The 27,841-nt window shown below is 37.5% G+C and overlaps 1 protein-coding gene across 4 annotated transcripts in view; it reads left to right on the top strand.

Annotated features, from left to right (window-relative positions):
* The window catches only part of klf8 (Kruppel like factor 8), a 75,556-nt gene extending 50,888 nt beyond the window's left edge, over positions 1-24,668 (top strand). For 3 of the 4 annotated variants that reach the window (XM_028466403.1, XM_028466407.1, XM_028466406.1), the window contains 5 exons: positions 4,570-4,821; positions 4,906-5,140; positions 12,980-13,091; positions 17,494-17,633; positions 20,106-24,668. In XM_028466403.1, the coding sequence (XP_028322204.1) occupies positions 4,570-4,821; positions 4,906-5,140; positions 12,980-13,091; positions 17,494-17,633; positions 20,106-20,287 (921 nt within the window). In that variant the 3' untranslated portion in view covers positions 20,288-24,668. The remainder of the gene's footprint in view (positions 1-4,569; positions 4,822-4,905; positions 5,141-12,979; positions 13,092-17,493; positions 17,634-20,105) is intronic. The other variant, XM_028466404.1, reaches the window with a different exon arrangement.
* The last annotated feature ends 3,173 nt before the right edge of the window (positions 24,669-27,841 follow it).

Here is a 27,841-nt window from a genome sequence, read left to right as displayed (position 1 = left end):
TGTAGCCAGCTCGTAAAATAAGAAGATAATAGTTCTATGCAATGTAATGAAAATGAAACTAAATTAGGAGAAATAAAGTGTTGCCTGTTGAAACTTAAACATTTCCTACTTTTTTAAGTTACTACTAGCCTTCCTTATTATCTTCACCCTAATTAAAGTGAGTGCTTTTCTAACTGGTAGCCCTTCGGACTATACACTACCTATGAAGAAGCTCGGTTTCAGAAAGGTTGGTGACCCCTGATCTAAACTCGTGATGAGTCGGTATCACTTTAAAAACAATGATATTCCATGATGCACATATTTATTAAACAAGTTTGGATGAACTACAGCCGGGCCCGCGGAACGTCTCCGATCACACGACTATGTTCCCATAAATTTGACTGGAAATGGGGGGTGGGGCCCCATTTTTAAAAAAAAAAAAGTGCTCTGAGCATCTCATCATATTCATTCATAGAGTATTCATACCACACTGCCTTCCAATCTAACGAGAACATTTGAAAAATGACACATACGGGGTAATGGGCCCCATTTATATATTGGTATGTGCCAATAATCCGGTACCACCAACCGTCAATATTTGACTTGCAAATAAATGAGAAATTGACTTTCATTTTTTTTGCTTTTGGGGTCCCTTGGGCACCACTGGGCCCCACATCAAAAATTGGACTCTGAGCGTCGATGCGTACACATCCATAGATTATACCTATGTCATTTGTTTACTTTTATTTATAAGGCTCTTCTTGGATTACTGCCCGCTTACATCTGTACATTACTTACAAAGAGAAGTACGAACACTTATGCGCTGAGATCCAATGATCAGCTGTTGCTCACGGTTCCTTTTGCCCGCACAGAGCTGGGGAAAAAAGCCTTTTTACATGCAGCTCCTTGTGCTTGGAACATGCTGCAAAGAGACTGGAAGCTGACGGAGTTTTTATCCTTGAATGCCGTTAAAACGAAACTGAGAGAATTTGAGACTGCCTCAGTTGTCTGTAATTGTTTTATTTGATTCTTATGTTATCCTGTCATTTTAATGTAATGTAAATGTATTTCTGTTCAGTGTGTTGTCATTTTGCTGCCTCTTGGCCAGGACTCCCTTGATTTTTTTTCCTGGTTAAATAAAGGTTAAATAAAATTTAAGAAAAATACCTACCAACTTTTAGCCGATCTGTTCACGAATAACAGAGAAGTAGTGTTTTTAACTAGTGTACACAACAATAAGAAGAACAAAGTGAGAGGGGTTTTGGGTCCGGTAGCTCGGGATACAAACTATAAACTATGCAGCCGTCAGCCACAAGTACAAATACTACTGAGCTTTGTAACTAAACATTCACACATTTCATGATACGGCAGATTTTTATTCATTTTTTTTTTTCACCAGAAACAGTAACACACATAGTTGATTCATATTGCCATACATCAGCTGGACTTCCTCCAGTGCTGCTGCTACTGCTCCCATTCAAGGTGGAGATCCCATGAATTAATTGCGAGATGAAGACTGGGTGACCCATTTTATGGCTTCACTGAGGAATGTAGCGGCTGATGGGGAGCGAGTGGTGCTGCAGATTGTTGTGATTGGTTGTTTTACACTGTTACGCCTCACAGATATTGATGCCAGTCTATTCTGGGCAAATGGTTCCGGTTCAGGTGTTTGACCTGAGATTGATTTATTTGAGTTAATGCAGGGTTTTATTTTGTAAATCAGATGATTGGAGATGGTTGAACCACAGAGATGTGTCATAGATTTAGTGATAGATAAAATTGTTGATGTTGGTATAAAACTGGAAGAGATTGAAGGCAGGTTAACTGATTTTATATAACATAAAGTCCTATATGTTGTTATGCTTTCTCTTATCGGGATCATGGAAATATGTAACAATTTGCAAAAAAACTGGTTGGCGATTCCTGACTGAGGATCTCCTGGAGTCTATGCTCTGACTGATCAGGGCTGTTTTGGCAGCAAAGTTTTCTCTATATAAGGTAAGACTTGCCAAACTCAGCAGAGTGGATGAGAATGAAGAGAAGCAGCTTGTTTTTATCTTAAGTTTTGACGCAGAATCACAGATTTTATTAAATAAATGAGTCATTCAGGTCATCTTGATTCTGGACGTTTCACTTCTCATCCAAGACGCTCCTTTAGTTATAAACAGTCCATAATTTACATCGTAAATATCTTATTGGGCGTTCCTCTGCTACTCCTGTCCCTGTGTGCATTTTTAAATAAGGAATTAAAATCATTAGACTAGTTTAAAATGACAGGTGAGGGACTGTTTAGTGTGGATACAGAGGGTGAGGTTGGATCAGAGCCTGGGTGTGGCTGCTGCAAGAAGAGCAGGATGGTGTGATGGTGTAGAGAGAGGTGTGGAGGTGGAGAAAGGTGGGAAAGGGGCGTGGTGGAGAAGGAGCGCATGCACTGCAGACTAGAGGGAATGGAGGAGGAGGAGAGGAGGGGTGAGGTGATGGAAAGACGAACGGACTGGGAGGGAAATGGAAGGGAGTTGGTGGGTGGGGAAGAAGAAGAAGAAGAAGTGGAAAACATGGAGTCAACTGATGGCTCCCAGTTTCTATGGCAACTCCAGGCCTTTCCCACCCACTCTTTTTCTCTTTCTCTTTCCCTCTCTCTCCCATGTCTTTCACACTTCATTTTCTTTTTAGTTGTTTCTATCCCACTTTTTTAGGCGCTCCCACTAAAATCCCATTTCCATTCGGCCCAGATCTCCCTCTTTTCTCCCCTCCTCTTCTTCTTCCCTCCATCCTCATAGTTCATTTAGTCTATACTTTACTTTTCTACGCTCTGTATGTGAGTTTGCTCCTTCTTTTTAGCTTTCATTCTTTCATTCTTTTCACTTTTCTCTGCTTCATTTCATCATAATTCCCTTTTTTCCAATCCATACTTTTCTTTCTTTTTATCAATCTTCTTTCTTTCTGTTGTCAATTTACTCCCTTCTGTTTTCTGTAATTCTTTTCTTCACATTACTCATTTTCTTCCTTTGTCACTTTTCTTTTCTTCTTCTTTCTTTCCCTTCTCGTGTCGTAACCAGTGATGCAGTAAAACAGCAACATCTCCTTTATAGGTGGTGTTTAAGGCAGGTGACGCTCACGGATAGTTTGTATACCGACGTGTGTGTGTGTGTGCGCCCCTCCGACACGCAGCCCTGCCTCCAGCTGAACTGTGTGACCTGATAAAAGGGCGTAGCCGATCCTCCACCCTCTCCACTCCCAGCCAAACTACACTCAGCTGAACTGGATGAAGGCCAACTCCAGGCTGGGTGGGATGGGGCGGGCGGAGGGTTTCACTGCTGCACCCTCTCCCTCATTACTCCGTCACTCTGCCTCCCACAGCCCTCAGCGTACCACACAGCAGCCATTGTTCCTGCAGTTCCTCAGCAGCCGAGGGCTGCGTAGCTAAAGAGGCTGAGGCTGCTTCATTTCTCCCAGAATGAATGAATGAATTTAGATTCATTTCAGTTTGATATCAGTATCTGTATAATGCAGTGGTTATCAATTACTACGCTGTCCAAGGTCATCAAGTGTGCCGTGTAAAGACCCCTGAGCTAGAAAAAGCAGTCCCTGCCCCTTCCTGTGAAGGCGATGAATGTAATGTAATACTCCTCCATGTCAGTAGGGGACGAAGGTGCGTTATTGTTGCACTTTTTGCTCGCATCGATGCCTCATCCCTTCACTGACGTGATGAGCGTTGGCAGCACTGAGAGGACAGGGCTGCACCGAGAGGGCTGCACACTTCTACAGCCACACTTTTATAGCACTTACCATAGACAGCACACTTACGGTTTTAATGCTCACCTTACAGAGTTACCAAAGGATGACTTCTTTCAAAATATGCATTAGAAGTTAAAAGGCTTATTCAAGGAGTATGATACTTTCATTTTGGCCTCCAGTAAGATGAAGTGTACAGCCTTTTCAGTGCAGCCTCCGGCTCTGCAGACAGTGACTACCCGGGGAGTGAAGTGGGGAGACACTCTTTGCCGATTGGATGTTGCGACAGTATTACTCAAAGTCGCTTGAAAAGTTAAACATTTTCAACTTTGAGTGCTTTCCAGCGACTCAGGTCGCACGATTGAGTTGCTGGAATGACGCGAGTTGCTTGAAAAGAGGATGCTTGATGTCTCGTTACTTCCATTGGTTTTGAAGATAATCTCGTCGCCAGATGCCTAATAAAGGAATCTGTTTGTTTTTTCCTAACCCGTCAATGTAATGTTAGACATTTGTTTTGTGTTTTTCTGATATTTTAGCTTTTAACATGTCTTCAGAAAGTTGTAGCAAAGCTAAGAGTATTTATGTATTAGGCCTTGTCTTGACCTTGTCCCCATCTTGTTTTGTCTTGCTTTCATTTTATATATTCTCCATGTACCCTTAGTTGGGAATCATGGTCCTGAGTGATCTTTGTTTGTTGGAACTATAAACTATTTCCTTTGCCTGAGCAGATATGTGAGGTTGCATGTTCTCCACAAGCGTGCAGACCTTTATCCTAGCTTATCTGTACAGTGCAGGCATCCAGGTGGGGGAAACCTTGTGGTCTCATGTCTGTCCTGTTCCTCTGTGTTCCCTCAGCAGGTAAACATAGGCGATGACCGCTCACAGATAACCAACTTGAAGTTGAAGATTGAGTGCAAGTCAGAGCCGTCCTCGCCACATTCGAACCCCACAGAGGACCAGACCGAGCCCGTCGACCTGTCGCTCAACAAACCACGCCAGTCCTCTACAGCCACGACCACAATGAACCCCGCCCCCAGCTGCACCGTCACACAACCAGGCCTGACGGCCACCCCGGTCACCTCTACGGTACAATCTTTAGGCTCCATGGTAAATATAAAGCCTTTCTTTAGCTATTGCACACACAGGCTGGTAAAAGTAAAGTTGTAAAGTAACAACAATCTCTGTTTCCAGGTCCTCTCACCAGGCTCCATCTTAGCCACGCAAGGCGTCGGCGGTCAACAGATCCTCCACGTCATCCACACGATCCCATCCGTCAGCATGCCGAGTAAGGTGGGCCAGCTGCAGACCATCCCCGTGGTGGTGCAGTCCCTGCCCGTCGTCTACACCACCATGCCGTCCGACGGTGTAGCAACAGCCGCCATCACAGTGCCACTCATCGGCAGCGATGGGCGCTCGGAAGGATCGGGTGAGTTAAAAACTAATTCTGGGTTTACTGTTTAACCCTTCAGGGTCTACTGTAGGGATGAGCCTTCACAACCAAATCACATGAAATCACTTCATGATGGTTTAGCAGCTAAAAAATGGCCACGGAAAGTATCTGTTTCTACTTATACGTTTTTTTAAAATCTTTATTTTTTAACAGTAAGGGTCAGTAAACTGTGATTTTCATCTGATCCGAGAGCCACAATATCAACATTCATGTCAGCATTTAGAATAATGACCAATCTGAGCATCAATACAGGAAAGAACAAAGGCTTTTGTCTATTGTTCTTGTCGTTTTTTGTATTTCTACAGACATTTGTGTGTTTTTCTGTTGTTTTTTTGGTGCTTTTAGAGTCATTTTATGTCCTTGAGGCAGTGATTACTTGGATTTCTTGTATAAAGTGAGCGGAAATCAACCCAATCATCTTACCAGCTTTTCTATGGGGTGGGGCATAAAGATCTCCCACTATTTGAGTGACAACAAAGAAATTATACAGCAATGTAAGGTTCATAAGGTGAATGATGGTTGCTTGTCCTCAATAATGTCGTGATTTTTGATATCCCATATACAAATACAACTCTCTGTGATGAACAGCGATGCTGTCACACCTGATGATGCAGTGTCATCAACCACTAATTTAGTCCTATTACACTGAATTTGTGCAAAAGTGTCAAATTTGGTGTAGATTTTGAGGGGATTATTTAGTCTCCATGTGACCTTTATGTTCTGAGTTTGCCGCTCTTTTCTCTGAGTCAGCGTTTTTTCCTCTTCAAACACAAACACCACGCAGCATTGGCTTTTTAATCCATAGTAGGAAGATAATCAGCAAAGACTGGATTTTCTTTTTTTGAAATCTGCATCAGTTTGGATGAAATCGTGAACTTGAGATGACAGTTCTTCCACACTGTCAGTGTTTTTATCTCCCTGAGCATCTGTTGTGTGTTTTTGGTGAATTCGATGTGAGGAGTCCTGGTAATTCTGCCAGTTCGCCCCATATGAACCGGTTGTTTTTGAGTGCTGGAGATTGATCTGTGAGTTTAACTCTGGTGTGAATGAGGAGCCTCTCGCATACGCGTGAGTCTATCGATCATTCAACGTAAACAGCAGCTGATGAGGTGGTTGGTGAAGGGCTAGTAATCTGCTGCCGAGTAAACAACCAGGTCGAGCTCGACGTTTGCTCAGGCAAGCTGGAGAAACAGGCCTCCACCCTTTGGACAAACCGCAAAGAAGTCGTGTCTTTTAGTAGGTCAGCTCGCTTTTCAACACAAACCAGGAGAAGGTTGTCTAAGAGGGAACAGAGACTTGTGTACTGCAGTGCACAAACTGTCCTGAAGAGTCCTCACACACACCCCCACACACACACACACACACCAGGGGGAATTAGTGTCCTTCTGAGAACCGGCTCATTCAGTCCCGTCCTCTGTAGTGAACATTAGGTACAGTATTAGTCCATGTCCTGTTACTCCACTAAGTCCTGATGGGCTTTATAAAGAACATCCTGACCTTTCCAGTAACTGTTGGACTGGGACTGACATGTTTAGATAAAATAAAGTGTTTCAGGAAAAGACAAAGGCAAGACAAACATTACTAGACAAACTACTTCTCAAAAAAATGCAAACAATCCGAGATTGTATTGGATGAGAAATGTAATAACAATACATTATAGTTAAATCAAATTAGAAAAATAATACGCAAGAAAAAAATAGAATGTACCTAATGAAAATAAGTTATAACATATGACGAAATGTAGTCATAAAGTAAAAAAAAATAATACATAAAATGCAATACATAATATAATGAAAGGCAAAGGTGAGACCGCCTTACAACATTCTCACAATTATGAAAATATAACCTATTATGATGAGGTTTTTTCAACCTTTGGGTGGGGACCTCATATGGGGTCACCTGGAATTAAAATGGGGTCACCTGAAATGTCTGGTAATTAGTATAACTTAGACACAAACAGATTCAAATTCTATTTTTTTTCCTTAAGTTTTTTGAATTATTATTATTTTTCAAATACACCACACAATAAATGTCAAATAACTGTATCTTATACATAAAGTTTTTCAAATAAAGTAGTATGCTGTATAAAAAATATATCTTTTTTATTGCTTCAACAAACAGGTTTTGCACTATTTTATAGTGAACACTTTTTTATTTTTTATTTGTAATATTGTATTTTAATTTTGGAGTTTTATATACAAAATAAACTCAAAAAAGACAACACAAACAATACTATCCCCCCCATGCTCACTCAAAAATAAAACAGACAAATGTGATATGTAAATGGGGTCACAACCCGAAAAAGGTTGGAAACCACTGCATTATAATGTGCTAGAAATCAAGATATTTACTCTATTTACCACTTCTTTATTACAGCTGATTGCTGGCTAAACCAATTAGCCTGAAACACCGTTGTATGTGCACTTAACGCTGCTACAGCCCTGCAGATAAACAGATGTTTGAGAGGCTGAGCACACGAAACAGGGTAGTTGATGAAAACTTGGACATTTTCCTGTGGTTGTACCTGCGAGGCGAACAGGCAGCATCTGTAGCAGTGTGTGGGAGGAGATGGAGGGAGGAATGGAAGGAAGGGTGGGGGCGGCAGAAGGTGAAGTCTACTGCACAGCAGGCAATGGAGGAGGGGGAGGAGTCTCCTTGTGTTAGGAAATATATAATATCGCAGATTCTCCACAACCAAAGAAGCAACAAAAGCACCGTGCGTGTGTGTGTGTGTGTGCGTGTGTGTGTGACTATAAAACAAACGCACTCCTCCCAAACTCCTTGCGTCACCCCTCCTATGGCCACACCCACGCTCGCCTCCCGCAGGCTGGTTGGACTTTGAACAGTCTGGCTGCCACATTCCTGTGGATGGAGGAGAAGAATGAGAAAAGCTGCTCTTTAACCTTTTCTTTTCCACCTAAACGTATCAAAGCATTCATTTTGATGCTGTTCTTGAACCCCTTTGAGCAAATGGATGGGATTTGTGTTTCCACTGATACGAGTAGCTGCTCTGATTCTCAGTGAAATAAACAGTTTTGTTTTGTCTGTATTGGTAATTCATTAAAGATAAATACGTATGTTTAGGTCAGACATTGGCAGTTTTTTATCAAAGTGGGGGTAACAATCATAGGACTGTCTGATCTGAGGACCATGTTTTCAACATTAATGTCACTATTTAGAATATTGACCAATCTGAGCATTAATGCAGGAAAGAACAAAGGGTTTTTGTGTGTTTTTTAGTCAATTTATAGTGTGTATTTCTGTTTTGTGTCTTTTTTCATTTTGTGTGTTGTTCTTGCAACTTATGTGTCTTTGGAGACTTTTTTGTACACGAGTCAATGACGCAACACTTCCAATTGCATTTCTTCCAGTTAAATAAAATGGTTGCCAGTTATTAATATCATTGCATTTATTGTTTTGACTGTGTAGTAACCTCACGTACATTAAAGCATTGCAATTGCATACATAATATTACTGTTTTAAAGAATGAATCAGCTGAAAGTAAATGTACAAATATTTATTTAGCGCTAACTATCTAAGAGTGCATAAAATAAAATAAAACACATAATAAAATAAAATGTTTAACTTGACCTGGCTCAAGTGTACAAAACAATAATAATGTACATGCCTATAAGTTAGGATTTAAAGCAAAAAAAATTAAAAAATGCCAAAATAATTCACATGTAATTCAAGTAATGATGACATTTTTGTTATTCTATCATAACAAGTCTGCTTTATAGGTCTGTTTTTAAGGAAAAATGTCAGTGCTAAAGGAGGAAATGTAATTGGAAAATATATGTGAGACGTGAGAGGGTTTTAAGTACAAGCGTTTAAAGGAAACTGGTGTATTTAGGTGTGGCATATTTACACTGAAATGACAATGACATCATCTTGTGAACTTTTTATTGAACAAATATAATAAAAACAAACATTTACGTAGACAGACAAAAGTCCCATGTGTTGCGCATTAAAGGCGTCGTATGTAGTTTGCACTATTACTGGTTTAATGAAGTCATCACAATTATAATCCAACTATTATTGCCAGAATCTTACCTGCTTTTGACACATAGACAGTAGCTCCTAAGCAGTTGATTACTCATGCCATCCACCTGCAGAGGTTTAGGTAGAGACGGTACAAACTCTTTGTATTACGTGACTAGTTATTTTTGTACTGACTTTCATTTAAACAAATGTGTGGTGCTATTTTTTTTGTTCGTGAATTTTGTTATTTGTATTTCACCTAAGAACCCAAATGAGAGACTCATTCTGCTCTCTGATTGGATTAATCTGCTTGAGAAATATAAACATAAATAATGTGGACATTATGTCCATTGTATTTTTAATTAACAATAAATCCACTTTAAACTTTTGATCAGAAAAGGCCAAATATGATTTGTGCATGTTGACCTATGATCTGAAGACACAGATAAAAGATGTAGAGGCCTTCTTCCAAAAACAGCGAGTCCATGCTAACATGCTAGGTTAGCTCGATCAACTCACACGCGTCAATTGTCCCGATTATGGGCATGTGGAAGCCTGATAAGTTTGGTTGGTAGTAGCATAATAAGCCTGATGAAAAATGTGTGGTTTCTTTAGTGTTAAATAGCATACCTTTAGTCCACCAGCTTGTTCCCGACCGCTCCTTTCACTCTTCCCTCAGTATTTCTTTTACCATTATCCTCTTAGCGTATTTGACCAAATTTGCACGATCTTTTCTCTCTGCGGGAGTGCAAAACAATTATCATTGGCTGAGCTCTGCTGAGCTGCACACTGACCGCACTCACGGTCATGTGGCCTGCCAAGGTCTCAGGCTTCTTAACATGACTGATAACATTGGGAAGAGGCATCATTTAATATAATTATTATATATATATATATATATAGTAATGGACTGTGTCCTATGTCATGAGTTATGTTCCACATGTAGTTTATTCAATGGTTTACAGATGTTGTGGTTTCCCATGACCGTGAAGGCATTGTTGTTACGTGCAGCTTTATCCGCCAATGTTCGTCTTTGTTTACGTGTGTTCTGTGTGTTGATTGGCTGGGAGGCTGATGAATGTCGGAATAAGACTGTTCTGTCGTAGCAACTTCCATTAAAGGCTGATGAACCTTTGATACGGCTCAAGTCACGTCATCACAATATCTATTTGTTTTTTGTGTGCATGAATTGACGCAAATCTTCCTTCAAATTCCTTAATTGACGTAGAGACGGAAAACTTTAAACCCTGCTATAAGTGACTAAAAAATTAAATAGGTTTTTGGTGGTAAAATTTTCGGTGCATCACTAATAAAAAGATACTCTATGTAGTACCGTAGTATATCTCACCCACTTTGGATTTTCAAAAAAACCAACAAAAAATATATTTATCTGTCATTTTTTGTTATTTAAAGTGCCATTTTCTGCCATGTGTGGTATTATTTCCTCCTGTATAAAATTAAAAAAAGTATTTCTATTTTGATTTCTCTCTTAATGTTCAAGCAAACTTTGCTCGATGATGCCAAATTTGAGGAAATTAAAATGCAGTGAAAATCCTTATACGTCATTGACCCATATTTTTCAACGTCGTTTTGCACGTTTTTAGTCATTGTCTATTTTTCTATTATTTTGTGTGTTTTTGTTGCTTTGTTTCCTCTACAACGCTCATGTTAGAGGTATAAACAACACGGTCCTGATACCAGTAACAGTATTTGGACTTCCCTGGTTATGAAGTCAAACTTAGGCTTTAGATCTTCATATACTAATGTCATGTGTTCCCTGAAAAGCTCCTTATTGACATGCCGTGCTTGGCTCTATTCCTTTTCAGATGATTGATGGATTATAATTTAATTAGTTTTATTGCTGCTGCTGCTGCTGCTGTAAAAGGTCTTTGTGAGAGTGACACAAACCCCTGAAACCCTAAAGAAGGAACCATAAGTAATAACGATGAGCCTTAAAACTCCATTAAATGCTTTGATGAGCTCAGGAGATGTAATTATTCCTTTTCTATCATTAAACCGCTGGAGCGTCAAAGTTATAGCATTCCTGCGATCTCATTCTGGAAGACCCTAAAGACTGAAGGTCGTCTTCTCTTGGAATTTATCTTAGATTCATATAAAGGAATCGATAAAATAGGTTGAAAAGTTGGAGTTTAGAGTTGGAGTTCCGACTTTTTTCGCCGTGGGAGATTTGTCACCCACCTGATTGCTGATTAGCATCATCTGTGTGTTTATTTTTTATTTCCTGTTAACATCTGTTCCCATCACCCTCCTGGCTCACACATTCAAATACTACCAGCTCGTATCAGCAGACAAAAGGTGGGCGTAAAAGTAAAATAAGGCGACGCCCCAAACCTGAGCACTGAAGGAGTATAGTGTGAACAGGAATGGAAATTTATGATACAGAAGATAGTGAAAATGATAAATATTATACAAATAAATGATGGTGGCAGAGGTAGAAAGCAGAGACATTAAATATATATATATATATATATATTTTTTTTTTTCCGTTGGGGTATGTACGGCTTTGATTTATTAATTTTATGTTTCTTTTTATTTTTTTATTTGATCCTTTCATTTTTGCTACACTCGTGGCATTAAACCTTTTTACGGTTTAATTATGTGGCATTAAACCCTTTTACGGTTTAATTATGTGATACGTATAGGTGAGCGTTTACTCCGTGCCATATGAATTCCATTGTAACTCGAGAGTTCGTGTAAGTTTGACATTTCCACATTTTGTCTCTTTGCCCACCTGCATACAGGGAAAAATTGCATGTAAATATGTGATAGAAAGAATAGAATGAAATAGAATCCTTTTATTGTCATTGGACAAAGTATTATGAAATAAAACATCATGTCCCTCCCAATAACATTTAAGCACACTTCAAAGATTCAAGCCAGACAGACACAGTTATCATAAAAAACACAGTTACTGTATATATATATATATATATATATATATATATATATATATATATATATAAAAAAAAAATATAATATTCCTCTAAAACATGTATACGAGGGCATTTCCTTGTCATTTTGCAATTTCAGCATGATTAGAATAACATAAAAACCCATAATATTAACAAAACAAACAAAAGAAACAACACTAATATTGCTGTTTGAGAAAATGTATTCTGTTATCTCCTTCAAGTTTTCTACAACCATGCCAAATTTGATGTCCGAGGTAACGTGTGTGTATACATGAGAACAACAGCGTGGAACAAACACAGTTAAAACAACCATTGTGTGGTGATTTCGACAGGTGCACCCTGGGAAAGTATCCAATTTCACTTCATTGCTGTGTGATGTGTGGCTGATGGTCATTTTAACACCCATCCTGGCCAACAGGGGGTGGGAGGAGTCAAAATGTGTGTTCATGGGGTCTCCTTTAACTTGTAGATAAGCAGTTCTACCACAGGTAAGAAACGCTGTTTGTAGCTTTAAATATGAGCTTTGAACCCAGACACAGCTGTTCTAATCTTTGTCGTCCACAAAAGAAAAAGAGTGAGAATATCTCCATGTGGGGGAACTTGTCTTCGAGGGCGCCGCCATGACTGTGTGTCTCTGTGTGTGAATAGAAACAGAAATGAAGACATAGAACTACATCACAGATGGTTTCAAGTGACTTCGTCATTAAAGTTGAAAACAAGTGTTTTTTGTCCTGAATTCCACACAGACCAAACTAAACTCCACATACAGTAGGAATCCCAACATGTACCACTAATTAGTGACATTATTTACCCCCTGCTGTTGTTCTCTGTTTGCTCTGACAACCTCTTCACCTCCCCTCCCCAATTTCCTTCCATCCCATCTCTCCCTCCTTCCGTGCAGTTCGTATTAAGCCAGGGTCAACGTCTCCAGTGGAGTATCAGAGTGACAGCGATGCAGAGAGCGGCACGGAGTCCGGATCGGCATCACTCAGTGCACAGAGCATCGACGCAGGGTGAGTGAGAACTACACCACAACAATTAGTTAAAATACTGAAGAAAAAAGACACAAAGGGGCTTAATTTCAAGTTTTAGATGGATGTGTAACATTTAATCAGCTGCAAGGAAACTCAATATAAACATGTTTATACATCTGGGCTATTTAAAAGATTATGCAGTGTTTTACTCTTTGGTTCTTCCGTGTTTCTGTCATTTTAACTTTGACCACTAAAGAACACTCTCAATAGCTTACAGATAGATTTCCAGTAATGTAATGTAAGCATGTAAACGCTACAAGTTTGACATGTTTATTTTAAATCAGCCTCTTGTTCAGTTTTGTCTACACTTCATACCTGTCAAGTATCCCATTTTGGCCGGGAAACTCCCATATTTTACCCCTCTTTCCCGCCATTTTCCCGCATTTTAATGTAATAATAATTCAAAGATGCCTTACTGAACTGAAAGGCGTCACTAGCCTCGCGAGAACTGCCTCATGAAATGTCCCGAGTGGCAGTTCTCGCGAGATTAGTGCCGACAGCGGCAACAAACCCGGAAACAACTCAGAAGAACGATGATGAATGAATGAAGACGTTCCGGCGAAAAAAACAAAGTACTCGTTTACGTTTTACGTTGTAAAATGTGACAGAGAGTTTATCTTCCTAAAGACCATCAGGATGGGACACAGTTACACGTTCTGTTAGATTAATAACTGAGATTTTAATGTCTACCACAGCGAAAGGAACAACGTAAGTCACCATAAAAAATCAGCCAATCACAAGCTCCACAAATATACACCGCTTTATAAAGTGTTAAAGGATGTAAAGTCTGTAATAAATGTGTCTAATAAGTCATTAGTGAATACCAGAGAACCACATGAGTGAGCATGAGAAATTATAATAAAATATGTAATGAAAATAAAATGTTAATGTCTAACTTAAAGGCAAGCAATGTGAAATTAACAGTAAATATGGAACGTGTTGACTTGTATATAAACTGTAAGTATATTAAATAAACACATGTGCTTCATATACACATTTATGTTTTTATTTAGGCTGTTTCATAATTTAAGAATTAGAGCTGGGCGATATATCGAGATTCAAGGCGATAAATAAAACTATAATATTTCATATATATATATTATAGCTTATTATGTATCAAAATACTAGTTTTCGCTGCTATTATTTCTCAGAACAACATGTAAAGCTCAGTAAGATGATTTCTGAGTGCACATATTGATCATCTGTTAATAAATGTCCCTGTGTGGTATTTTGCATCAGCAAATTTAACCCAGAATTGTTTTTCTGGTCAGACTTTATTTGATAAAATTATCTAGATTTATATTGTATATCATCATTTTAAGAAAATATATTGAGATATGAGTTTTGGTCCACATTGCCCAGCCCTAGTAGGAATGTTCACAGCATTTCAATGTTCATAAAGGTCGACCTACCAGATTCTAATCACATAATTGTATTTAGTAAGTGGTTGACAAGTGGCTATTTTAGATTTCTTGTACACTTGTCTCAAAATAAAAGGGATACTAGAGCTTGGTTGGGGGGTGGGACGGATTGTAGTGGGTGCCAGAAAATTTCCCTTATTTTCAAATCCAAACCTTGACAGTAATGGTAGACACGTGTATTTTTCTGTATAATAATTTAGTGTGTCAGGGGAATATTTAGATTTGAGAACCTTTTGGACAAAGTGATTTATGGATTTCGATTAATATGGTGTTGAAAAGCTAATCTTACAAATGCATTTTGGTTAGTTAATAGTATTAAAAGGTAGAGGTGTTTGTGCTTCTATGTTTACCTGTTTGCCTGTTTAGCTTGTAGCTAGCCGCCATAAGCTAGAGAAACTGTAGAGCAGTGGTCTCCAACCTTTTCAAGCCCAAGATCCCTGACCTCCACCTTGGTGATGTCAAGATCTACTCAATGAAAAATAAAAAGCATTTTACTTCCACTTTCACGCTTTTTATTCAGGCCACATTTATAAAAACAGTGGAGGATCCCCTGGTTTAAAGTAAAGCTTAGATGTGGGACTGCACTTGAGAAAATGGCCATTGTTTTACCTCAAAAACTGTTGATGGACGGCACTTTAATGTTAGATTATTGATCCCATAAACCGTAATACAGAGTTAACATGGCTGAGAACAGCTAGGCTAATGCACAGTGGGATGATGGGAGATGGTGTTTTAGGGTGGATCTTCTCTCTGATCAACTACATAAGTGCAGCACTGCCATGACTACTGCTATAACTTCATAAATAACCTGCACTGGCTAACCTGTGTGTTTAAAGCACATCTTTGACCTTTGGGTGAAATGTGGATCCTCTGCTTTGTTGTGTGTGTGTGTGTGTGTGTGTGTGTGTGTCTGTGTGTGCGTGTGTGTGTGTGTTTTGTGTCCAAGTCCAACGTGTTGATCAGTAAACTGAGTGGCGGCCACACCCAGTGGGTGAGGCTGTAACTGAAATCCTGGGCGTGGGCGTTGACGGTTAGCTTAGCGCTGTAATCTTCTCTGTGAGACACACACACGAACACACACGCACACACACACGCACACACAGGGTGTTTAATAAAGTGAGGCTGTTGCCATGTGTGGTTTTTATGCGTGTGTGTTTGTGTGTGTTGCTGGGCAGGGCCGTCCCAGGACATGCGGCGTAAACAAGGTTACATCACGCTGTTTGTCGTCAGTGTCTCCACTTTGTCAAATTAATGCAGGGCATCAGATTTGAATTTAAATCATTTTTATTCACTCCTTTGGAGACAAGCACAGACTTTAAACACAGTTATTATCACAAGGCAATAATTAGAAGTAGAAGTAATAATTATGTGCATACAGGAGCATGCCATAGCTCGACTAATGCTGTTTTATTAATGTGAGGTAAGGAGTAGAAATGAAGAAACAGGAGAAAAAAAATAATGCAGGGTTTAAATCAGTTGTGTTTAAAGAGTTGCTTTGGCGTCCTCTAGTGGTAAAGGATAATACAATTAGCCTGATGGGAATAAAATAAATATACATTTAGCAAAATAAATAATTAATAAATAATAATAGAGTTAGTGAATAAATCCAATTTAAAATTATTAGCTACAACAGCTTATTAGGGTCACATTAAAACAAAAATAAACAATCTGGGCACTACGAGAGTAATGTTTCAAGAATAAAGTTGTATCTTAATAATATCATCATTTTTTTATTAGATTAAAGTCATAATATTTCAAAATTAAAGTTGGAATTTTATTAGAATAAAGTTGTATTTTTTTTTTTTGTAATTAAAGTTTTTTTATTGAACATTTTCTTGGTACATTACAAAATCCCAATCCACACTCAAAAAGGCGGCTGTACATATGCATCGATACATTCATGGATGGGGGCTTTTCTACAAGGTAAAAATAATAAAATAATAATTAATCACTATACTAAAGGGTGGAATTAGGCAGACATGGAATCACGTCTCATCCTGACTTGTGTTGTCCTTATTTTTTAATCTATTTAGCATGCATTCATATGAGGCCATTTTTGTTATCATGTTTGCCCATTCCTTAATATGTGGGGCGATTGGAGTTTTCCAATGTTTAAGGATAACCCTGGCTGCCACTGATACCCCAACCATAATAATTGAAAATTTCCCGATTGATATATTAGTTTCGTACTTTCCCAACCATTCACTAAGGACATGGATGACCTCCACCCAAAAGCGTTGAATAATTGGGCGTTCCCACAAACAATGCATAAGGGTACCAGCATCATTCTGACATTTCCAACACAATGCATTGTTCATAAGACCTGCCATATGTAATATAACTGGAGTAAGTTTACTTTTACATTCTCTCACAAATTTTCCATTTTCTGATAGAATCCTAATAAAGTTGTATTTGAATAAAAAATCTTAATTTCAATATTGAAGTCATAATGTTTTGATATTAAAGTTGTAATATTTTGAGAATACAGTTGTAATTTTATGAGAACAAAGTCGTATCTTAATAAAATTGTAATTTTTATGAGATAAAATAATAATATTTCACTTTATTTTTGAAATATTATGATTGTAATCTCATAAAATTATGATTTTATTAGAATATGACTTTATTCTCATAACATTACAACTTTATTCTTAAAATATTACAATTTGTTTTTTATGTTAATGTGGCCCTAGTACGCCGTCGTAATTAGCAGAAAAGTGAATTAAAAAATAAATTGGGTAATAAATACTTGCCAAAATGTTATGCATTGAGAGTGACTTATAATTATTTTGTAGAAACAGGTTTTTGAAGGTTGTTACATTGCCTTAGAATAATTCAAATGACAATAGTATTTACTGCTTAATCGTTTCTGAGATGGAACATTTGTCTGACTGCAGGTATTGGGATTCTCCTCTAAGCCAGTAGGTGACAGAAATGGACTGACTCTCTGTCTGTTACAGGTCGGTTATGGACCTGGAACCCGTGGATCCAGATTCCCCCGACGTCAAGAGGCGGCGAACCCACATGTGCGACTACGAGGGCTGTAAAAAGGTTTACACGAAGAGCTCCCACCTCAAAGCTCACAGGAGGATACACACAGGTAGACTGTCGCTGCCATCACACACGTCAGGGTTAGGGTCAATTACAGTTTTAATTACAATTATGTTTTCAATTACCGTATTTTTCAGACTATAAGGCGCTCCGGATTATAAGGCGCACTAACAATGAATGGGTCTGACCTGGTCTATTTTCATACATAAGGCGTTATTATTATTATTATTATTATTATTATTAAGCGAAACAAAATAGTCAGATAGGTCAAACTTTATTCAACTCATTAACAATAACTCTCCACATTGTTCAGGTTTAACACATAAAATATAAAACATTACACTCACTTTTTCAGTTCAGTGTGTTGAAGCACAGTACTGTACATATCACTCCATGAGGCGTCTGACTACGGTAGCCCTGAAGCACCAAAAATCCATCAAGTGGTGCAGCTTCATTGTTTACCAAAGTTGTACTAAAACATTTTGACATATTAATTTCACACATAAGGCACACCTGATTATAAGGCGCACTGTTGATTTTTGAGAAAATTAAAGGATTTTAAGTGAGCCTTATAGTCCGAATAATACTGTATCCACGCCCAATTACAACTCAATTATGATTACGATGACAGGCATGTTTTCCCTAATTACAATTTAAATTGCAATGATTTTTCTCCTGATTGCAATTACATTCAACTACATTTCAAATTCAGTGAATCACACTTACAAACCCTTTAATGAATAAGCCCACCTTGCTCGTGTGTTAGTTGTGAGTTTTGACTCATCAGCTGTAAAATACACAAAAAATACGATCTATCATGTCAAACTCGAGGCCCGGGGTCCAAATTTGGCCCCTTAGACCATCCAGGAGGAAGTTAAGAAGACAGAGAAAACAGGATTGATTGTGTAAATTACTAAATATTTCTGTTATAGCGCTCTCAACCCTTCTGCTAAATACACAAAATTCAATAAAAACTCAACAATATTTGGAAGATCGTAATTTTCCCATGCTTTCATCACATGACTGCATACATCTGTAATCTCAAATTGTTCAAATAACTCAATTCTCCTGAAATTATTTCACATAATTTCCCCCAAATTAAATCAAAATTGGTCCCAAAATCAATGAAATTTAAAAGAGAAAATCCTGCGGGACTGATACAGTATCTGTCACTGATTTCTTTGATGTTCTTGGCGCCTTACAAACGTTACAGTATGAATCATTTATACTGCGTGGAACGTGCAATGTTGATGTGGAATTTGTCTGAAAATATTGGTATTAATATTTCTGGTGTGGGCGTGTGAGCCTTTTTTCTGTCAGTATACCCCGAGATTAGTTTTTTTTAAATGGTAAAATGATCCTTAAGAGAAGTGACAGGAAGTGGAAAAAGTTGATCTGAAACACGTTATTGTATAACTACGTATAGTAGCAATATAGTAGCCGTAGAAGTGTAACATGGTTGCCAGTTTTGCATTAAATTGTAATTGACAGTTTTTATAGTATTTCCATACCAATTACAATTACAGGGTTCCCACAGATCCTTAAAAAGTCTTAAAATACATTAAACTCATAAATTGAAAAATAAAGACTTATTTGTCATTAAAATTTCTTAAATCAATGTTTCAAAAGTCTTACATTTGAACACATAATAAGTATGATTTTATGATTGTAATTAGTCTCACATTTCAAAATAAAAGGTAGCATTCGTTTAAAAAAAAAAAAAAAAAAAATATATATAAACACTATGAGGAAAATGAACATTTCACGAAAATTGCCTGTTTCTTAATGATTTTTCTTTTTCTTTATTTTTGCTCTTCATTAATAGATTTCTGAATATTTTTGTAGTCATTTTGTGTTTTTGGAGTGATTTTGATTATTTTAGTCTGTTTTTTTAGATAAGATAACCTTTATTAGTCCCACAAGGTGAAATTTGCACAGTTTCAGGAGCAGATAAATAAAATAAAATGAAATAAAACAGCGTAATAAACAATAGAAGATATGTACACACACGGGCCTGCACACAGTACAGAGAGAATGAGGCAACACACGTGGCAGGAATGGACATTGCACAATAATATAAACACTGAACTAGCTGACAGTCAGTGGATTAGCTGCCAATGTTCTGGTTTGTGTATTTTACTGTCGTTTAGTGTATATTTGTGTGCTACTTTGGCCGCACTAGACACTCGAGAAAAGCAATGACTCTAACTCTATGTTATTTATGTGGAATTTTTTTTCCCAATTATGTTCACTTTGAAGTTGGTCTTAAATTTGATTTCAAATGGCAAAATAAAAAGTCTCAAAAACGTCCACTAAAATTACTAAGTCAATAATCTGACCTCAATTATAATTCTATTATGATTATAAGAGCAACAGATTGTTTTATTTACATTTATAATCAGTCATAATTGTAAATAATGATCAATTACATGATTATAATTATAATTGACCCCAACCCTGACACACATACACACAAAGTCCATGATTACAGATTGTAATGAGTCCACCCCCCCCCCTACAGGAGAGAAACCGTACCACTGTACCTGGGAAGGCTGCACTTGGCGTTTCGCCCGCTCCGACGAGCTGACTCGGCACTTCCGCAAGCACACGGGAATCAAACCCTTCCGCTGCACCGAGTGCGACCGCTCCTTCTCCCGGTCCGACCACCTCTCTCTGCACCGCCGGCGCCACGTGATGATGTGAACTCGCACCGCACCTCACGACCCCCGACGCCGCCTCCCTTTACCGCCGCACATCCGACCAGTGTCGTCCTCAAACTCTGCAACTGGCTCCGCCTCCTGCGGGATGTAAGGTCGAGGACGTCTTTTTATCACTTTTGGTTTTCAAATCAAAGCTAAAGAGAGGAATTTAGCTTCGTACGCTCCTGTTTTGTTCTTACCTCTCTGCGGAACGACGAGGGCTTCAGCAGCAGGAACCTCCATCCATCCATCTATCCATCCATCATCCATCCATCCATCTATCCACCCATCCATCCATCTATCTAAAGAGGAAGAAAATGGTCCATAGTCGTCCTGTTTAAAGCCCACATCACTTGAGTTGCTTATCCTGCAAACATGAGCACATACCCTAACACAGGATAATTTAACTATTTTACAGACAAAAGTGAATCTAATCCCCTAATATTCCTATAAAACCTTGTTATTTTGGTTTAATGAGGCCAAATCAGTTACATACGAGTACATATGCTAACCTGAGACATTAGAAAATACAAATGTAATCTTTGCAAATTATTTTAAGCAGAAACGTATTCATTCCCTGTTCTTATCATAACAACTCTGTTATTATGGTTTGATCAGGGCTCAATTAGGTACATGTGAGAGTGTGCCCTCGTGTAGGATAATGAAAGACTCCAAGTTTCATTGTTTTAATGAATTTTAACCAGAAAACAGGATTTTAATGACTTCCATTTCACTATTTTCCTATAAAAGTCATTTTTTGTGGTCTGATAATGGCTAAATGAGGTAAATATGAGGTTTTATGGCACCTTGGAGAAATCAAAATGTCATATTTTAATAGATTTGTGGAGGCAACATTGATTGAAATGTCATAATCTGGATCTCGATCGCCAAATTGGTGAAATAAGACGCGTTAGAGGAGTTCAGATTTAGGATTATTTTAATCGATTTAACGGGAAAGTGTTTGTAATGATAATCTGAAGTTTGTTTTGGTTGAGATTGATTAAAATTAGTTACATTTTAGCAGCTGAAGTGATGTCTGGTATAAACTCCCTTTAGGTTCATCATCATCATCATCATCATCATCATCATCATCATCATCATCATCATCATCCTGACACAAGAAGCTCCAGACTGTGAACTTTATACATATGTTTATTTGCCTTGTATCAATCACCTCGCTGTAGTGTTCTGCCTGCCCACACACACACACACACACACACACACACACACACACACACACACACACACACACACACACACACACACACACACACACACACACACACACACACACACACTTACACACACCGACATCACATTTCTATAACAGTATTTGCTTTGATTAAATGTCGCTGTTGTTTTTATGGTTGGAAAAGAAAAGCCTTCAGTCCATTTCGTTCTCCCTTTCTTTCGCGCCTTTAAAAAAAGAAAAAAAGAAGAAGAAGAAATAAAAAGTGTTTTTGTGTTCGGGAGGCCGTGAAAGCGAGAGGTGACACAAAAAGCCCGACTCTCGTAGAGGGGGGGGGTCGAGCGTCTGTGGGCGTGCGACGTGTGTGCGTTTGTTCACGTGTGTGCATGGTTTTCAGATGAAACACATAATCAGAGTTTAAATATGTGTTTTTTTTTGTTGTTGTTTTTAAAGAGTGTGTGTTCCGGGCACCTTTTACCTCCGGCCCGTTGAGCCTTAATAACTGAAGTCAATCTGTAAGGGTGGAACCAGGACCACTGGGAGACAACGCCAGGCCACAGATCCCCTCAAGGTCTCTCGTTAGTGCATTAAAAAAGGAAAAGTTTTATTTACTAAATAGAAGAGTTTGAGGAGAAAAAAAAAGATGGAAACCAAGAATTAGGAGGCGTTTTTGTAGCATTTCGACCCACTTAAGATCACATTCAGTGGTAGTTAATGGCTTAAGGTATCGAAAATGATCATTTTCCTGCAAATTTTGGCAATTTTTGTGACTGATTTGATATATTAACAGTTTCCCTGCAGTACCTCGCTGTGCCACTGGATGGGAGTAAATGGTCTTCAATCATATCAATGAAAAGGAGGGAAAAAAACAGTAACTCATTTTAAAAACTTGAATAAAAGTTAAAACCATACAAAGGATTTTAACCTTTTTGCTCAACAACTCCTACAAAATAAAGTTAATATTTTTGAATGACTCTATTTAGAGATTTTACCAGCAGAATTAATCTCTCATCACTAAATAACAAGAAACAAAGATTTTAACACTCTAACAGTTTTTAATAAAGGCTCAGTACTTGCAGTAGCCATTTGCATGACTAGGTGGCGCAAATGGAAAAAACACAATGTTGAAGTATTCCATTTTTAATCGTATCAATGGGAAAGGCTAGAACAAGTGAAACCTGGCTAAAATGTGTCGCAACTACTATTAAAAGAAAACAGAACTTGCGTTGAAACACGCATTTGACGGAATTTAAAGAAAAGTTTAAACTTCCCAAAGGATTTTAATCTTCAAAATAAAGTAAAACGACGTGTTTAAGAGATTTTAACAGCAGAATTTCCTCACATATCTACTAACAAAACTAACTAAAATGCACAAATGGAGAAAAATTCTTCGTGCCTAAACTTCCAGTACCTACTTTTACCACTAGGTGGTGCCAATATGTAATAGCATTAGCATTTGTTGTTCTTATCAATTGCAAATGCGATAAAGGACCCAAAACCAGTAACTCTTTGCTTTAAATGTTAAAATAATTTTCACCTTTATTTCACAGACTTGTACTCTAATTTATACGTTATTGTTTTAATATTTTGACCGAAACTACTTGTTTAAGAGGATTTAACAGTTTTTAGTGTTTGTTTTAGTTCTGAATGAGTCGACCGGATCCTAAATGGCCAAGTTTTCTGTCAGTGGTTCTGGTAGAAGCCAGGCACTGTGTCGGGTGATCAGGGTTCGTCAGGACTGGAATTACACACTGCGGGAGGAAACACAGCCCCGCTCACTAACATTTCCTCTAATCTCTCAGCTGAGACAGAGTTCAGGTAAATAATTTTTACGACCTCCAGGCAAAAAGCTAGATGTTCTGACACAGATCGAGCCTCTGCCTACACGCGGCGGGCTGGTTTTAAGTCCTCGATCTGGGCTGAACTTGATTATGCAACAAAATCCTGTTTTTTTCCAAGCACTGCTGAGGTCTGAGGAAGAGCAAAAACAGTGTTTGCCTGATGATGTGCAGGATTACCCGGGGGTCGCTTGTTGTTTTGGTCCACATGCTGCACAACAATCAAATCCAAAAACCATTTTTTTTTTTTTTTTAATCGTTTAAGTTCAGTGGTTCTCTGACAAGTTTTGAACATTTTGAGCAAACTGTGCTTTTATTTTGAAGGGAGTTTATTCACGTAACAGCGCACTGAAAACGCACAGTTAAAATAGGTACGTCACATTTTCCAAAGCACAACTTTTTCATCACGTTCACATTAAAGTTACGTTTCTTTATTCTTTCTTCTTCTCCAGTTGCAATGTTCCTTCATTTTTGTTGCTAATTTGTCACGGGAATATTTCTTTTTCTCTCACCATTACTTACAATACCTGTTTTTGAACATGCACTTATTATTTTATGTAGTGCCACAGCTTCGTACGTCCCCACCTTTTCACAATAAAAGTTTGAGACTTTAAATATTTTCCTGAATTTCAGATGCAGGTTGTTTTTTGCGTCCCGAGGCCTCACCAGTTGAGAACCACTGGCTTAAATAACGTGTAATCGAGAAAATAGAATGAATTATTCCCACTGACACTCTTATTTTGGAGGATTTTGGCTCCCCCTCTGGCCGTGCGGACTAAAGCAGCGATCGTATTCTCCCGACGTCCCCCCTCTGATAAAAGTTTAAAAAGTTACTAAGCACATCTTTGTAGAAGAAGAGTTTATTGTGATTTCCTTTGTTTTGTAAGACATTACGGACAGATGGTCAGGAGAGATCTTTGTACATAGATGTATATAATCAGAAAGTTAACGTCACGGGTGAATTTCTATTTTTAACACTGACTAGAAAATGTGAAGACATCTTTGCTTCTGTTGGTTTCTTTTCGATGAGACGTGTTTTGTTGTGCGTGTGTGTGTGTGTGTGTTTGGTTTCTCGGAGCTGATTCGTTCGTTTTTAGGAATACTTAATGCAAAAAAAGTAAAAACAAAAAAAAAAGAAAAGAAATAGAAAAAAGGTCCCACTTGTGTTGTGCACACTTGTGTTGCATGGAGAGTAGCCGCCTTGTTTCCCCGTAGTGCCGTTGGTGAGCATGTCGGTGTGTGTGTGCGGTTCGTCTCAGCAGCATCACAAACAATCAGCAAACGGTCAGGTGAAGCTGTTCGGATGACAAATCACATCCCTCGTCTTATTTCTTTTAACTACAAAAAAAAAAAAAAAACGATGCCTCTTGTCGGGGTGATACTAAAACCTGTAAACATCTGGAAACATGTAGCCCCCGATTTTAAGTTTGTGCGTGCTAAGTCATTTAGCAACAAACAACGTTTAAAAAAACACATGTTCGTATTTTTTCTGTTACATTTGGTCAGATTTACAGCAATATTTGTGAAATGTCTTAATGTAAATGTTGAATCTAAATGTTAATTCTAAATGTAAATGTCGAATCTAAAAGTTAAATCTAAATGCTAAATCTAAATGTTTAATCTGAATCTAAATGTTAAATCTAAATGTAAATGTCGAATCTGATTCTAAATGTTAAATCTAAATTTTGAATCTGAATCAAAATGTTAATTCTAAATGTAAACGATGAATCTAATTCTAAATGTTAATTCTAAATCTAAATGTAAATGTCGAATCTATAACTAAATGTTATATCTAAATTTTGAATCTGAATCTAAATGTAAATGTTGAATCTAATTCTAAATGTTAATTCTAAATCTAAATGTAAATGTCGAATCTATAACTAAATGTTATATCTAAATTTTGAATCTGAATCTAAATGTAAATGTTGAATCTAATTCTAAATGTTAAATCTAAATCTAAACGTCACGGGTGAAACTAAATATTTAGCTAATATGGAAATTTACTGGAAGTACCAAAATAAAAGCTAATTCATGCAAACGAGCAAGATTTATATTCAACATTTAGATTGAACATTTAACATATGACAGCCCTGTGCATGTAGTCCAGGTATGTTTCCAGGTTTTAGTATCACCCCTCCTGTTGTAACTATAACAGTTAGATGAATAAGTCATTGTTGGACTTGTGGGAAATGTCGTTACTGCTATTACTTAGAAATGACCACAAATAAGAGCAGCAAAAATCTTATCTTGCAAACATTGGAAGTTTCGACCCCCTTTTGGATCAAATTGAGCATCATTTGGCCTGTTGTTATTAGTCAGTTTGTTGCCTCTGGTAGAACATGATCAGCCATAACATTATGACCACTGACAGGGTGATTATATGGTGTGTTTTATCCTTTTCAACCTGCCTCTGTTCACTGTTTGGTGTCAAATAATCCAACACAAAGCTGTAGCTAACATACTGTCATTAGCTAACGTAGCATGTTGTTGCCACTGCTGGTTTGGTATCTCCCTTATTTCGTCCACTTCAAACTTTTTTCTTATTATGAACGTCTAGATTTCCAGCTGAAGCTTGGAGACGCTTTAACCATCACGATGTGGTTCAAATCCTTCTCGCCCAGGTCTGTTTTTAAGGACACGTGCACGGTGTTGTGCACGTCCGTCTGTCAGTGGTTATGGTGTTATTTCTCGTCAGTGAGCCGGCTCTAACAGAGGACGATAACAGACTAAATCTGTGAATTAAAGTGACTGGTTTCACTCCGATGAAACAAACCCCAGGTCACGTGACGACTCGTCCCACCAGCTCTTCCTGCAAAATCCACAAACTTTCTGTGTTTTTCCATTGAATGCAGTAACTTATGGGCCAGTACTATATTTACTCAGTGCAATGCAGTTATCCTGATCAAACAACTAATCTTTGGTTCCTCTTTTTGTCTTTTTTTTTTTGTACATGTACAGAACAAATGTGTTGAGATCAGTGAGGAAAAACTTGAGCTTTTTGATACTGTGACTCATGGTGTTTAAAAGTCAGTTTCTCCCTATACAGTCGTGATTACGTTCTCCTTCCCTTTTTCTTCTTTTCTAGAATAAAACATGTTTTTGGTGCAATTTGATGCACGTGGTCTGTTATTTATTTATTTTTTTCAATAAAAGGGACTCATCGGATAAAATTGTCATTTCTACATAATATGTCATTACAGCAAGATTCCTATCCATTATTAAATCATCTTAAAACATAAAAAAGCCTAATAAATAATTTAGTGTTTCACACATATGTGTGATTTAGTACCTCTGCTCTTTCATTTGTGAGGTTTTTTTTATTATTTAGTTTTTCTTTTTATACATTGAAAGGGATTATAAAAGTTGTTTTAAATTAAAAGTAGCAAATATTTAAATGTGTTATTTTTGGACATGCAGTATGAAAACAGACTTTTTGTTTGCATTTGCCTATGTGTTCACTTGTTTTTGTAATTTACTTTAATTTTTACATGGTTTTAAAACTTAAAATAATGAAAGTAAAAGATGACACAAGTTCACCTCAGCACCACAAGAGGGCGCCAAAAACTAACCAGAAGTAACGTCATCAAACTTAAAAATTGGTTTGTTTTATATGACAAAAGCGAGGAAATATTTATAATGGTAATATTAATGATGATAATATAAAAAGTAAACATTTTTCAACATTAATTATGGAAGCATTTAACTTTTTGGGATTTGCCTGTAATTCCAGTTTCTATTTTCTTTTTTTTTTTTTTTTTTTTTTTTTTAAAGATTTTTTTGGCTCTAGTGGCCTTTATATGACAGTTGCTAGACAGGAAGGGGGTTAGAGAGAGCAGGGAATGACACGCAGGAAGGGGTCCCAGGCCGGGAATCGAACCTGGACCCGCTGCAGGTGAGGAGCTATAGCCTCTGTACATGGGGCGGGCGCTCTACCCACTGAGCTAAACACCGCCCCCAGTTTCTATTTTCTTACTGGTTTATTATTATTATTTTATATAGTTTTAAAATGTTTTATTTATTTATTCATTTATTTATTTATTTTAAATCAAAGTTGACATAATAAAGGCAAATACAATTTTGACATGTTTTAAATCTAACATTACATGTAGTTTGCAAACTCCAAAAAATAAATGTATATAACTTTATTTATTTAATCAGATTTGGAAGAATTACACTTTCTGAATAATATCACTAATTTATTTTCCTTTCTAGTTTTAAAACATTCATTTCACTTTTTTTGTTTTTTTAAACGTTCTGTATTAATAAAAGCAAAGGCTACAGTTCACTATTTAACCACAAGAGGACGCAAAATTGACTTTAAGTCAACAGAATGTTTTATGAGGAAACGAGTAAATTATTGAATGTAAAATTTGGTTTGTTATTTTACAAAGTTGGGTTTTGCAAAAACAAAAAAACACCTTATATAATTATTACTTTTATCAATGTTGGACATGAATTATGAAAACATGGTTTGCAAATAAATAAGTTTGATTACGAAGTGTGTGTGTGTGTGTGTGTGTGTGTGTGTGTA

This window comes from Gouania willdenowi, chromosome 14 (genome assembly GCF_900634775.1).
Source record: "Gouania willdenowi chromosome 14, fGouWil2.1, whole genome shotgun sequence".
Classification (NCBI taxonomy): Eukaryota; Metazoa; Chordata; class Actinopteri; order Blenniiformes; family Gobiesocidae; genus Gouania; species Gouania willdenowi.
This window is presented reverse-complemented; position numbering and strand designations above follow the sequence as displayed.